The sequence below is a fragment of the Balaenoptera ricei genome, chromosome 1, assembly GCF_028023285.1.
Source record: "Balaenoptera ricei isolate mBalRic1 chromosome 1, mBalRic1.hap2, whole genome shotgun sequence".
In the NCBI taxonomy this organism is placed as follows: Eukaryota; Metazoa; Chordata; class Mammalia; order Artiodactyla; family Balaenopteridae; genus Balaenoptera; species Balaenoptera ricei.
This window is the reverse complement of record NC_082639.1, coordinates 28,466,316-28,479,498: the sequence shown is the minus strand read 5'-3', so window position 1 is coordinate 28,479,498 and position 13,183 is coordinate 28,466,316. Positions and strand designations below refer to the sequence as shown.

The window sequence follows — 13,183 nt, the reverse complement described above, 5'->3', positions numbered from 1 at the left end:
ACATTAATCAAGTCAGTTGGTACCGGTACAAAAACAGACATGTATATCAATGGAACAGAATAGTTTCAGAAACAGACCAAGACATATATGGTCAGTTGACTTTAACAAAAGTGCCAATGTAACTGAAGGGGAAAAGACAGCGTTTATAAAAGTGGTTCTGGAACAACTGTATATCCATACACACAAAAAAATGAAATGTGACGCCTTAACTTATACATAAAAATTATCTCAAAATGGATCACAGAAAACATAAAAGAAAATTATAAAACTAGGAGAAAACGTAAGAGAAAATCTTAATTACTAAAGTTAAGCAAAGATTTTTAGATGGGATAATAAAAAGCACAAATTATAAAACAATAAAAACTGATAAAGTGGACTTCTCAAAAGTAAAAAGTTCTGTCCTGGTGTGGGTGACCAAGATGGCAGAGTAGGAAGACCCTGAGCTCCCCTCCTCCCATGAGCACACCAAAATTATTACTATGTACAGAGCAACTTTCCATAAAAACGACCTGAAGACTAGCAGAAAAGATCTACAACTAAAGATATAAAGAAGGAACTACAAGATGGGTAGAAGGGGGCAGAGACATGGTATAATCAAGACCCACACCACCAGGTTAGGTGACACACAAATGGGAAGATAATCACAATTGCAGATGTTTTCCCCAAGAAGTGAGCGGTCTGAGCCCCGTATAGGGCTCCCCAGTCCAGGGCTCCTGCACTGGTAAGATAAACCTCCAGAACACTTGGTTTTGAAGGCCAGCGGGGCTTGTTTTCAGGAGAGCCAGAGGGTTGTAGGAAACAACAGACTCCCACTCTCAAAGGGTACACACAAAATCTCACATGATCTGAGACCCAGGGCAAAAGCAGTAATTTGAAAGGAGCCTGGGTCAGACCCACTTGATTTTAGAGAGCCTCCCAGAGAGGCAAGAGGAAACTGGGACTCACCCTGGGGACAGAGATGCTGGCGGTAGCCATTTTGGGGAGCTCACTCTACAATGAGAACACTGCTGCTAGCAAGCACCATTTTGGACTCCTCCCACTAAGTTAAATGAGAACTGGAACTAGCCTGCCCACCAGCCAGTTGCCACCAATCCTGGGACGCTTGAGGCCAAGAAGCTAGCCAGCTGGGGACACAGACCCAAACACCAGCAGGTTTGTTGCCTTAGGCACCCACGAGCCCCCAGCCACCCTGAACAAGGCTCTGCCCACCAGTGGGTAGGCACTAGTCCCAGGACCTCCTGGGCCCTGGCCTTGCCCACCAGCAGGCTGACACCAACTCTAGAATCACCAGAGCCCCACAGCCAGAGATCCTCAGGAGCAGGCTCTTCCCACCAGTGGACCAACACTAGCCCCAGGATACCATGGGACCCAGACCAATACATCCACAAGCCAATACCAGCTTCAGGAACCAGGCCCCCCAGCCAGAGACCCTGGGACCCAGCTCTGTGCACCAATGGAACAGAACTAGTCCCAGGATACAGCCGCACCCACCAGTGGTTGGCACCAGCCCTGGGATCCCATGAGCCCTGGCCCTGCCCACTAGAGAGCAGACACTAGCCCCTGGGTACACCGCAGCCCTGTAGCCACCTGTGTCAGGACCCAGCCTGTAACCCAGTGGGTCAAAACCAGGCTGAGAACACCCACCCTCCACCCAGTCCCACCCACCAGCAGGACAGCACTAGCCTGGGAACTCCTCAGGGCTCTGCAGCCAGCTGCCTCATGACCTGGCCCTGCCCACCAGTGGGCCAGCACCAGGACCAGAACTCCCCAGGCTGCAGCCAACCACACCAGAGCCGGAGGCCTCTGCATTAGGCAGGGTCTGGCAATCAACCAGTCTGGGACTTTCTGGTCCCAGCACGCCCACAGTAGTCAGCCATGCTGACCATGCTCACCAGCACGCTCACCAGCACGCCCACAGTAGTCAGCTTGTCATAAGGGCCAATGCAGTGCATATACAGGGCACCCCTAGAGCATACAGCTCTGGTGACTAGAGGGGAGTCTGCTGCTCAGCCCCGCAGAATGTCTCTTACATAAGGTCACTTATCTAAGATTGGTAAACAGAACCAACCTATGAAATACATAGAAATAAAAACAAAGAACTAGGCAAAATAAGGCAACAGAGGAATATGTTCCAAAGGAAGCATTCTACCCAATAAGACTGCAAGGTAATGACTGTAAAGATGCACAAAGAACTCAGAAGAAGAATGAACACAGTGAGAGGTTAGAAGTTTCTAACAAAGAGTTAGAAAATATAATGAAGAAGCAAACAGAGCCAAAAAATACAATAACTGAAATAAAAGGAATTAACAGTAGGTTAGCTGATACAGAGGAACAGATCAGCAAACTGGAAGACAGTGTAGTCAAAATCACTCAAACTGAAGAGAAAAAACAAAAAGAATTTTAAATAATGAGGACAGTTTAAGAGAACTCTGAGACAACTTCAAGTGTACTAACATTTGCATTGTAGAGGTCCTGGAAGAAGAGAGCACAGAAGGAGCAGAGGACGTATTTGAAGACATAATAGCTGGAAACATCCCTAATCTGGGAAAGGAACCAGACATCCAAGTCCAAGAAGTACACAAAGTCCCAAACAGACTCAATCCAAAGATTTCCGCTCAAAGACACATTATAATTAAAATAGCAAACATTAAGGATAAAGAGAGAATTTAAAAGCATCAAAGGAAAAGCAACTAGTTACATTAAAGGAAAATCCCATAAGGCTATCAGCTGACTTTTCAGCAGAAATTCTGCAGGCCAGAAGGGACTGGCACCATATATGTAAAGTGATGAAAGGGAAAAAACCTACAACGAAGGATACTATACCCAGCAAGCCTTTCATTCAGATTTGATAGAGAGATTAAGAGTTTTTTACAGACAAGCAAAGCTAAAAAAATTCAGTACAATAAAACTGGCTTTATAAGAAATGTTAAAGGGAATTCTCTAAGCAGAAAAGAAAAAGTAACAACTAGAAAAACGAAAATTAAAAAAGGAAATATTTCACTGGTAAAGACAAACATACAGTAAAGACGGTAGATCAGTACTATCTACTAGAAAGATTAAGACAAAAGTAGTAAAATTATCTATATCCATAATAAGTAGTAATGAATACACAAACCAAGAAACGTAAAATATGTCAGAAACATTAAATGTGGGGAGGGTAAAAATTCAGGGTTGGTAAAATGTATTCAAAATTAAGAGATCAGCACTTAAAATAATCATGTAAAACATAAATAGACTGGTATACATAAACCTCATGGTAACAACAAACCAAAAATCAGTAATAGATACACACACAAAAAGAAAGGAACCCCAAAATAACACTAAAGATAGTCATCAAATCACAGGGGATGAGAGCAAAACAAGGAGGAACAAAAAAGAGCTACAAAAACAACCACAAAACAATTAACAAAATGGCAATAAGTACATACCTATCAATAATTACTTTACATGTAAATGGACTAAATGCTCCAATAAAAAGACACAGGGTAACTAAATGGATACAAAAACAAGACCCATAGTGCTGCATAAAAGAGACTCACATCAAATCTAAAGGCACACAAAGACTGAATGTGAGAGGATAGGAAAGGTGCACCTAAATACATAAAGCAAACATTGACAGATATAAAGGGAGAAATGGACAGTAACACAACAAAAGTAGGGGACTTTAAAACCTCGCTTACATCAATGGACAGATGATAAATAAGGAAAATAAGTAATGAAACACCAGCCATAAATGACACATTACAAGAGATGGATTTAATAGCTATATACAGAATAAACACACACACACACATATGTTTGTATATATATATAATATTTCACCCCAAAGCAGCAGAACACATTCTTTTCAAGTTCACATGGAACATTCTCTAGATCACTTGCTAGGCCACAAAACAAGTCTCAGTAAATTTAAGAAGAGTAGCATCTTTTCCAACCACAATGCTATGAGACTAGAAACCAAATACACGAAAAAACTGTAAAAGACACACAGCACAGAAGACTAAACAATATGTTACTAAACAACCAATGGGTCACCAAAGAAATTAAAGAGGAAATCAAGATATACCTGGAGACAAATGAAAATGAACACAATTATCCAAAATCTATGGGATACAGCAAAAGCAGTTCTAAGAGTTAAGTTTATAGTGACAAGCCTACTTAAGGAAACAAGAAAAATCTCAAATAAACAACCTAACCTTATACCCTAAGGGAACTAGAAAAAGAAAAATAAAACCGAAAGTTGGTAAAGGAAAGAAATCATAAAGATCAGAGCAAAAATAAACTAGAGACTAAAAAGCAATAGAAAAGATCAATGAAATCAAGAGCTGATCTTTTTAAAAGATAAGCAAAGTGGATAAACCTTCAGCTGGACTCATCAAGGAAAAAAGAAAGGTACAAATAAATTTTTTTAAAAAATGAGAAGAGAGAAGTTACAACAAACAACACAGAAATATAAAGGATCTTAAGAGATTACTATGAACAATTATACACCAAAAGAACCACTTAGAAGAAATGGACAAATTTTTAGAAATGTACACTCTCCTAAGACTGACTCAGAAATACACAGAAAATATGAACAGACCAATTACTAGTAATGAAATTGAATCAGTAATCATAAAACTCCCAACAAACAAAAGTCTAAGACCAGACAGCTTCACAGATGAAGTCGACCAAACATTTAGAGAAGAGTTAATACCTATCCTTCTCAAACTATTACAAAAAATAGCAGAGGAAGCAACACTTATGAATTCATTCTACGAGGCCAGTATCACCCTGATACCAAAAGCAGACGGCCATAAAAGAAGACAATTACAGGCCAATATCACTGATGAACATACATACAAAAATCCTCAACAAAATATTAGCATACCAAATTCAACAATACATTACAAGGATCACATACCATGAGCAAGTGGGATTTATCCCAGGGATGCAAAGAATAATTTGGTATTTGCAAACCAATGTGACACACCACATTAACAAACTGAAGTATAAAAGTCATATGATCATCTCAACAGATGCAAAAAAAGCCTTTGACAAAATTCAACATTCATTTATGATAAAAATTCTCCACAAAATGGCTATAGCGGGAACATACCCTAATGTAATAAAGGCCATATATGACAGACCCACAGCTAACATCATATCAAATGACGAAAAACTGAAACAATTTCCTCTAAGATCAGGAATAAGACAAGGATGCCCATTCTGCCACTTTTATTCAACACGGTATTGGAAGTCCCAGCCACAGCAATCAGAGAAGAAAAAGAAATAAAAGGAATCCAAATTGGAAAGGAAGAAGAAAACTGTCACTGTTTGCAGATAACACCATACTATACATAGAAAATCCTAAAGACACCACCAAAAAGTTATGAGAACTCACCAATGAATTCAGTAAAGTTGCATGATACAAAATATACAAAATCTGTTGCATTTCTATACACTAACAACAAACTGTCAGAGAAATTTTAAAAACAATCCCGTTTACAATCGCGTCAAAAAGAATAAAATACCTAGGAATAAATCTAATGAAGGAGGTAAAAGACCTGACTCAGAAAACTATAAGACAATGATGAAGGAAACTGAAGATTAAACAAACAAATGGAAAAATATACCACTCTCGTGAATTAGAAGAATATTGTCAAAACAACCATACTACCCAAGGCAAACTACAGATTCAACGCAATAAAATCAAAATACCACTGGCATTTGTCACAGAACTAGAACAAATAATTCTAAAATTCATTAGGAAACATAGAACACCCATAATAGCCAAAACAATCTTGAGTAAAGAGAACAAAGCTGGAGGTATCATACTCCCTGATTTCAAACTATGCTAAAAACTACAGTAATCAAAACAGTATGGTAGTGGCACAAAAACATACACACAGATCAATGGAACAGAATAGATAGCCCAGACAAACCTATGCTTATATGGTCAATTAATCTATGACAAAAGAGGCAAGACTATATTGTACAATGAAGAAAAGACTGACTCTTCAGTAAATGGCATTGCGAAAAGTGGACAGCTACATGGAAAAGAATGAAACTGGACCACTTTTTCATACCATATACAAAATTAAACTGAAAATGGATTAAAGACTTAAATGTAAGACCTAAAACCATGAAAGTCCTAGAGGAAAACACAGGCAGGAAACTTTGACATCGGTTTTAGTAAAATTTTTTGGGTCTGTCCCCTCAGGTAAAGACAACCAAAGCAAAAATAAACAAATGGGACCACATCAAACTAAAAAGATTTTGCATAGCAAAGGAAACCCTTAACAAAATGTAAAGGCAACCTACTGAATGGGAAAGGATATTTCCAAATTATATATCTGGAAAGAGGTTAATATCCAAAATGTATAAAGAACTCAATATCCAACAAACAAACAAACAAAAAATGGAATTAAAAAACGGGCAGAGGATCTGAATAGCCATTTTCCCAAAAGGGACATACAGATTGCCAACAGACACACGGAAAGATGCTCCACATCACTAATCATCAGGGAAATGCAAGTCAAAACCACAATGAAATATCACCTCACACCTGTCAGAATGACTACAATGAAAGGGACAAGAGATAGCAAGTGTTGGCGACAATGCGTAAAAAGGGGAACACTCATGCACTGTTGGTGGGAATGTAAATTGGTGCAGCCTTTGTGGAAAACAGTATGGCACTTCCCCAAAAATTAAACATAGAACTACCATTTGATCCAGCAATTCCACTTCTGGGTATTTTTTACCCAAAGAAAACAAAAACACTAACTCAAAAAGATATATATGCACCCCTAAGTCCACTGCAGCATTACTGACAACAGCCAAGATATGGAAACAACCTAAGTGTCCTAGATGAATGAATAAAAAAGATGTGGTAAACACACACACACACACACACACACACAGTTACATACAATGGAATGATTACTCAACCACAAAAAAGAATGAAATCTTGCCATTTGTGACAGCAGGGATGGATCTAGAGGGTATTACGGTAAGTGAAACAAATCAGACAGAGAAAGACCAATACTATATGATTTCACTTATATCTGGAATCTAAAAAACAAATGAACAAACATAATAAAACAGAAACAGAATTATAGATACAGAGAATAAACAAGTGGTTCTCACAGGGGAGGCGGTTGGGGAGATGAGAGACATAGGTGAGGGAGATTAAGAAGTACAAACTTCCAGTCACAAAGTAAATGAGTCATGGTTATGTTATGAAATGTACAGTGGGAATACAATCACACAATTATAATTATGTATTATCTTTGTATGTTGACATATTGTAACCAGACTTATCCTAGTGAACATTTTGAAATATGTAGAAATGTTGAATCAGTATGTTGTGCTCCAAGAACTAACATAGTATTGTAGGTCAGTTATATTTCAAAAACAAACAAACAAATTCTTAGAAAAAGAGATCAGATTTGTGGCTACCAGAAGCAGGGACTAGGGGGAGGGAGACTGGATGAAGGTAGTCAAAAGGTGCAAATTTCCAGTTTAAGTAAGTACTAGGGGTATAATGTGCAACATGATATACATAATGAACACTGCTCTGTGCTATATATGCAAGTTGTGAAGAGAGTAAATCCTAAGAGTTCTCATAGTAAGAAAAAAATTTTTTTTAGTTTCTTTAATTTTTTATCTATATGAGATGATGAATGTTTACTATCTTACTGTGGTGATCATTTCATGATGTACGTAAGTCAAATCATTATGCTCTACACCTTAAACTTAGTGCTGTTATGTCAATTATATCTCAATAAAACTGGAAGAAAATAAATAAATGAACCATGGAAATAGGGAAGAAGTTGTTTTTCACTATTAAGAAAATAAAAATGAAGTCACAGAATAGAAGGAAAAGTCATATTCGATAAAATAATTATATCCGTAATAAAAAACACAACTCAATGACAACTAACCCAATTTAAAAAATGTGCAATAGTTCTGAATACACACTACATCAAAGATACACAAAGAGCAAATATACATTTGAAAAGATGCCCACATATTAGTCATAAGGAAAATACATATTAAAGCCATAAATTAATACCACTACACATTTACTAGAATGGCTAAAATTACAAATTGACAATACTAAGTGTTTTAAGTCGTGGAGCAGATAGAACTCACAGACTGCTGGTGGGAATTCAAAATAGTACATCAACTTTGGAACACATTTTGGCAGCTTTCTTACAAAGTTAAAAATACACATAAGACCTAGCAATTCCACCCCTAGATATTTTTTCCCCAAATGAAAACATACATTCTTCACAAAGATTTATACTAGAATGTTCACAGCAGCTTTATTTAAAATGCTCAAAACTGGAAATAACCTAAATTTCCATCAGCTGTTAAACAACTACATAAAATGTGGTTTATCCATGAAATGAAATGCTCAGAAGTAAAAAGGAATGAACTAGTAATTCATGAAACAATATGGATGAATCTCAAAAACATTATGCTAATTGAAGGAATTCAAACACAGAAGAATAGAAATTATACGATTCCATTTATATGAAATTTTAGAAAAGGCAAAGCAGTACAATTTTGCATCAATCTGCAAAGCAGATCAGTGGTTGTCAGGAGCTGGAGATGAAGACTGACTGGCAACGGTAACAAGGCAACTTTTTGGAACGAGAAAAGTGTTATGACTGTGGTGGTAGTTACATACTGAATACGTTTATCAAAGCCCATCAAATTGTACGCTTAAAATTTATGATTTTTTTTTAATTTATGAATTTTTAAATGTAACTAACTCAATAGAGCTAATTTTAAAAAGAAGACTATTATTCTTTTAATTTTGGTATTGGAAAGCCCTGTCAACATGAAAAACATTCTTGTGAACTTCACTATTATAACTATACTACATAAAATAGTGAACCTCATTATTATGTTTAAAAAGCTAAATTTAGAGACTTTAAAAAAGAGGAAAGTGTGTAACGATTATAAAAAACAAACAGAAAAATCCTTTGATTATAGAAACAAAATAAAAAGTCCCTCCTGAAGAAATATAAAATAAAAGATACGGTTTTTGACTTCAAAAAAACAAAAACAAAAGCACAAAAATACAAGGTTGGAAAACAACAAAGAAAAGAAAATGCTAGAAAAATTAAGCTACTGCTTACTCTTCGTCTGGGCTGGGGGAAGCCATCTCTGTGTCGTCTTCTTGTTCGGGAACGTGCCTGAATTCCCTGTCCTTTATTCAGTGGGTCAAAGGATTCTACGATAACCAAGAGAAAGCCTAATGTGAGATAAATCACTCACAGACTTAAATAAACACTTAGGGTGAAGGAGGAAATATCAGGTAATCATCACTATATTCATTATTTTGTTTATGATAAAATATGGACTTTACTTATATACATAAGAAAACAAGGAGATACAGCATGTATAAAAACTTTATTAACAATCAAGAAAACCCCCTATATGATTACTGTGGGAAACTTAAAAACAACAACAACAAAAACAAATTAACCCCTTATAAAGAACAATATGGTATGAATTAATACCTTCAAAGGCAGGGACCATTTGTGCCCTAGATAGTTATCATACATTATAACTGCTTCATTATGCCAATTCAGAGTTGTACCAATCTTCTAATAAAGGACTTTCAACAGACAGGTTACACTGCACAAACCTGATGGAAAATCTGCTTCCAGATCCTGTTCAGTTTCCCCTTTTGAGAACTGCTTCACTTCTAAATCAGCCTCTTGCACAGTATTTGACTTTAAGGCATAATGATTTAATTCTTCCTCCCAGCTATGTGGAGTAGATACTGCCTCTGATTCAAGATCACCACTGTAAGTACTTCCTTGGTCTGAAATATACAGAAAAACAAACAAGCCCTCAAAATGAGATAAGAAGCTTGACATACTCAGAAACCTCTCTGAAACCCTAAATACCAAAAAGTCAGGTATGGTTGCTGGACAATTCCATAGGTACACTCAAGAATGAAGTAACTTGTTCACCAATATCACAGAACTAGATTTATATTCTTGGTATACACTTTAGAGCATTATTTCAATTAATCCTTAAAACCAATATCTGAGGTAGCTTTTATTAGTCTCTTTACAAATTAGCACAAAATCATAGATGTCTGGTGCCCCCTACAAACAGTTAAAATTGCAAATATTAAATCCAAGGATGCTAATACTTTATGGGTTTGTATCACTAATAGAGGATAATATTTCTAAGATTCAAAATACATTTACAATTACAAACCTTTTTCAAATATCTTGGTGTCTAGAAAGAGCTCCTGTTCAGAAGTTTGGGATCCTAAAGAAAAAGAAAAGCACATAATAAGTCAATTTATATGTATACAAAAAACAAACTGCATCTCAAATGAAATGACTGCACTAGGGAGGTTCTACGTAAATAGCCTTTATAGGCAGAAAAGAATGATTCATTAATAAAAGTCAGGCATTAGTGATAAATAGTTAAATTACAATTGATAACAGTGGTTACACTTCTAGATACCAAGCAGTATGAAAGAAGTCATGGCAAGAGAGACCTTTATTTTGGATTCTGTGCTATCTGAAATTCGTTTTTTTTTTTTTTAACCACAACAGACACACACACAATACTGATTTACTCACAGGTTGACAAATCTGTTTTAAATTGCTTTTTCCTTCCCTAAATAAAATATGCTTTACCATGCAGTGGAAAGCCGACAGACTTAGAATATAAACACATGAGCAATCAGCGCATGGAACTAAACAGAACAAAGTTCTATCAATTATAAACTACTTTAATTTTTTTTTTTTTAACTTTTTGGGCCACACCATGCAGCATGCGGGATCTTGGTTCCCCGACCAGGAATCGAACGAGTGCCCTCTGCAGTGGAAGCGCAGAGTCTTAACCACTGGACTGCCAGGGAAGTCCCTATAAACTACTTTAAAAGTAAAGAGTTTAGGGAATTCCCTGGCGGTCCAGTGGTTAGGACTCGGAGCTTTCACTGCTGGGGTCCAGGTTCAATCCCTGGTCAGGGAACTAAGATCCCACAAGCTGCACAATGTGGCCAAGAAAAAAAAAAAAAAAAAAGGATGAAGAAAAAAGTAAAGAGTTTAAAGATTTAAAGTATTAAAAAAAAAAGGATTTTTTTAAAAACCAAGGAAAATTGTCTCTTTTCCCTGAAATCAAAGATAAATGAGCCAGATCCTTTCAGTTGGAATTAATTTCTCCCCCCCTTTATATTTCTAAACCATTTGATTTTACTTACACTATGATGATTAAAACTATCTGTCTTGAAGCTAAGTATTTAAAGTTTTTCTGTTTGACTCAACTGTAGACAAAGGCAAAGTCACAATATTTGTATAGAGGAAACATTTGATAAATGCTGACTATTAAAGTGAATGGAGAAGCCAACTTAAAATGAGGTTTCTCATCAGGAATTGCTGGAACTTGCAAAATAAGTATCAGAAATTAGAAGATCAAGCATAGGTGCAATACTCTTTTTTTTATAAATTTATTTATTTATTTATTTATGGCTGCATTGGGTCTTCATTGTTGCGCATGGGCTTTCTCTAGTTGCGGCCAGTGGGAGCTACTCTTCGTGGCGGTGCGCGGGATTCTTGTTGCAGTGGCTTCTCTTGCTGCAGAGCGCGGGCTTCAGTAGTCGTGGCTTGCAGGCTCTAGAGCGTAGACTCAGTAGTTGTGGTGCATGGGCTTAGTTGCTCTGCGGCACGTGGGATCTTCGTGGACCAGGGCTTGAACCCGTGTCCCCTGCATTGGCAGGCGGATTCTTAACCGCTGTGCCACCAGGAAAGCCCAAGGGCAATATTCTAAGACTTTAAAATCCACATATAAATGGGTCAGAATTGAGATTATACACCAAAGAGCAAAATGAGACCAGAAACTTTGGGATAATAACAAAAAGCTTTGTACCCATCTCTCAGAGTATATCTGATTTAAAAACGTACTGGCAACACAACAGAAAAGTTGACAGTAGTTTTTTCAAATGCTGTAGTGTTCAGAAAACCAGCTAGAATGTATTACGCAAAATCAGAACCCAGTGGCTAGCTTTATAAAAACCATCACAGAAAAAACAAATTGTCAGGAAAGAGTAATTTCTTGCTTCATCAATGATATATGAAAAGGCCACTGTGGGCTTCCCTAGTACAACAGTGGTTATGAACCCGCCTGCCAATGGAGGGGACACAAGTTCGAGCCCTGGTCTGGGAAGATCCCACATGCTGCAAAGCAACTAAGCCCATGCACCACAACTACTGAGCCTGTGCTCTAGAACCCACGAGCCACAACTACGGAAGCCTGTGCACCTAGAGCCCATGCTCTGCAACAAGAGAAGCCACCGCAGGGAGAAGCCCGTGCACCGCAACGAAGAGTAGCTCCTGCTCACCACAACTAGAGAAAGCCCGCGTGCAGCAATGAAGACCCAATGCAGCCAAAAATAAAATAAAATAAAATAAAATAAAATAAAATAAAATAAAATAAAATAAAAAGAAGGCCATTGCAAAAATTCACCTATACATTTCAACTACCTTTAACACCATTTCTTTTATCTCTTCTTATATCCAAAAATCAAGGCAGTGCTAATTAAGGCTGGAAACCGTTCTGGAATTTATACTACTGAGTTCTGGTTAAAATCCTTTCTTTGTAGTCAGACAAACCTGGATTCAACTTCTGATTCCATTATTTCCTGATTTCATAACCATGGCAAGCCTATTTTCCAAAAGAGGAATCTAAAGTAAACAGTACCTCACGCATAGGGTTGTTGTGAAGATTAAATGAGGTGATGCACACAGTGCATTTATGACAATGCCTAGAGTACGGCAAGCACATAAATGTTAACTACTGTTATTATCATTATTCTACACTCATAAAATGGGATTTATCTATAGGTTATTTTGAACCAAATGGTTTTCCACCCTAAAATTCTTTTTACCTTCTACCAACATGCTGATTATTTTACAACAGTAATTTTTATCTGGGGACCATGGCTTTGACTGCAGGGGATAAAACCAGAACATGATCATGAAACATGGATTTATAGGCTATTTTTCTGGAATCATTAAGAACTAGAAACCGTATCGAAATTCAGTTTCTTTCATAAACAGGATAGAGCTCCAGAGTTATCAACAAGTTTAACAAGCCCATAGACTTCATATTTAAAAACAAATAAAGCTTTTAGAAACTCCTTGACTACCTATAATACTTAAAA

The 13,183-nt window shown here is 37.1% G+C and overlaps 1 protein-coding gene across 8 annotated transcripts in view; it reads right to left on the bottom strand.

Annotated features, from left to right (window-relative positions):
- The window catches only part of ZMYM4 (zinc finger MYM-type containing 4), a 177,839-nt gene that overhangs the window by 21,233 nt on the left and 143,423 nt on the right, over nucleotides 1-13,183 (bottom strand). For all 8 annotated transcript variants that reach the window (XM_059918928.1, XM_059918947.1, XM_059918890.1 and 5 more), the window contains 3 exons: nucleotides 10,228-10,281; nucleotides 9,644-9,823; nucleotides 9,132-9,226 (listed from right to left, as the gene is read on the bottom strand). In XM_059918928.1, the coding sequence (XP_059774911.1) occupies nucleotides 9,132-9,226; nucleotides 9,644-9,823; nucleotides 10,228-10,281 (329 nt within the window). The remainder of the gene's footprint in view (nucleotides 1-9,131; nucleotides 9,227-9,643; nucleotides 9,824-10,227; nucleotides 10,282-13,183) is intronic.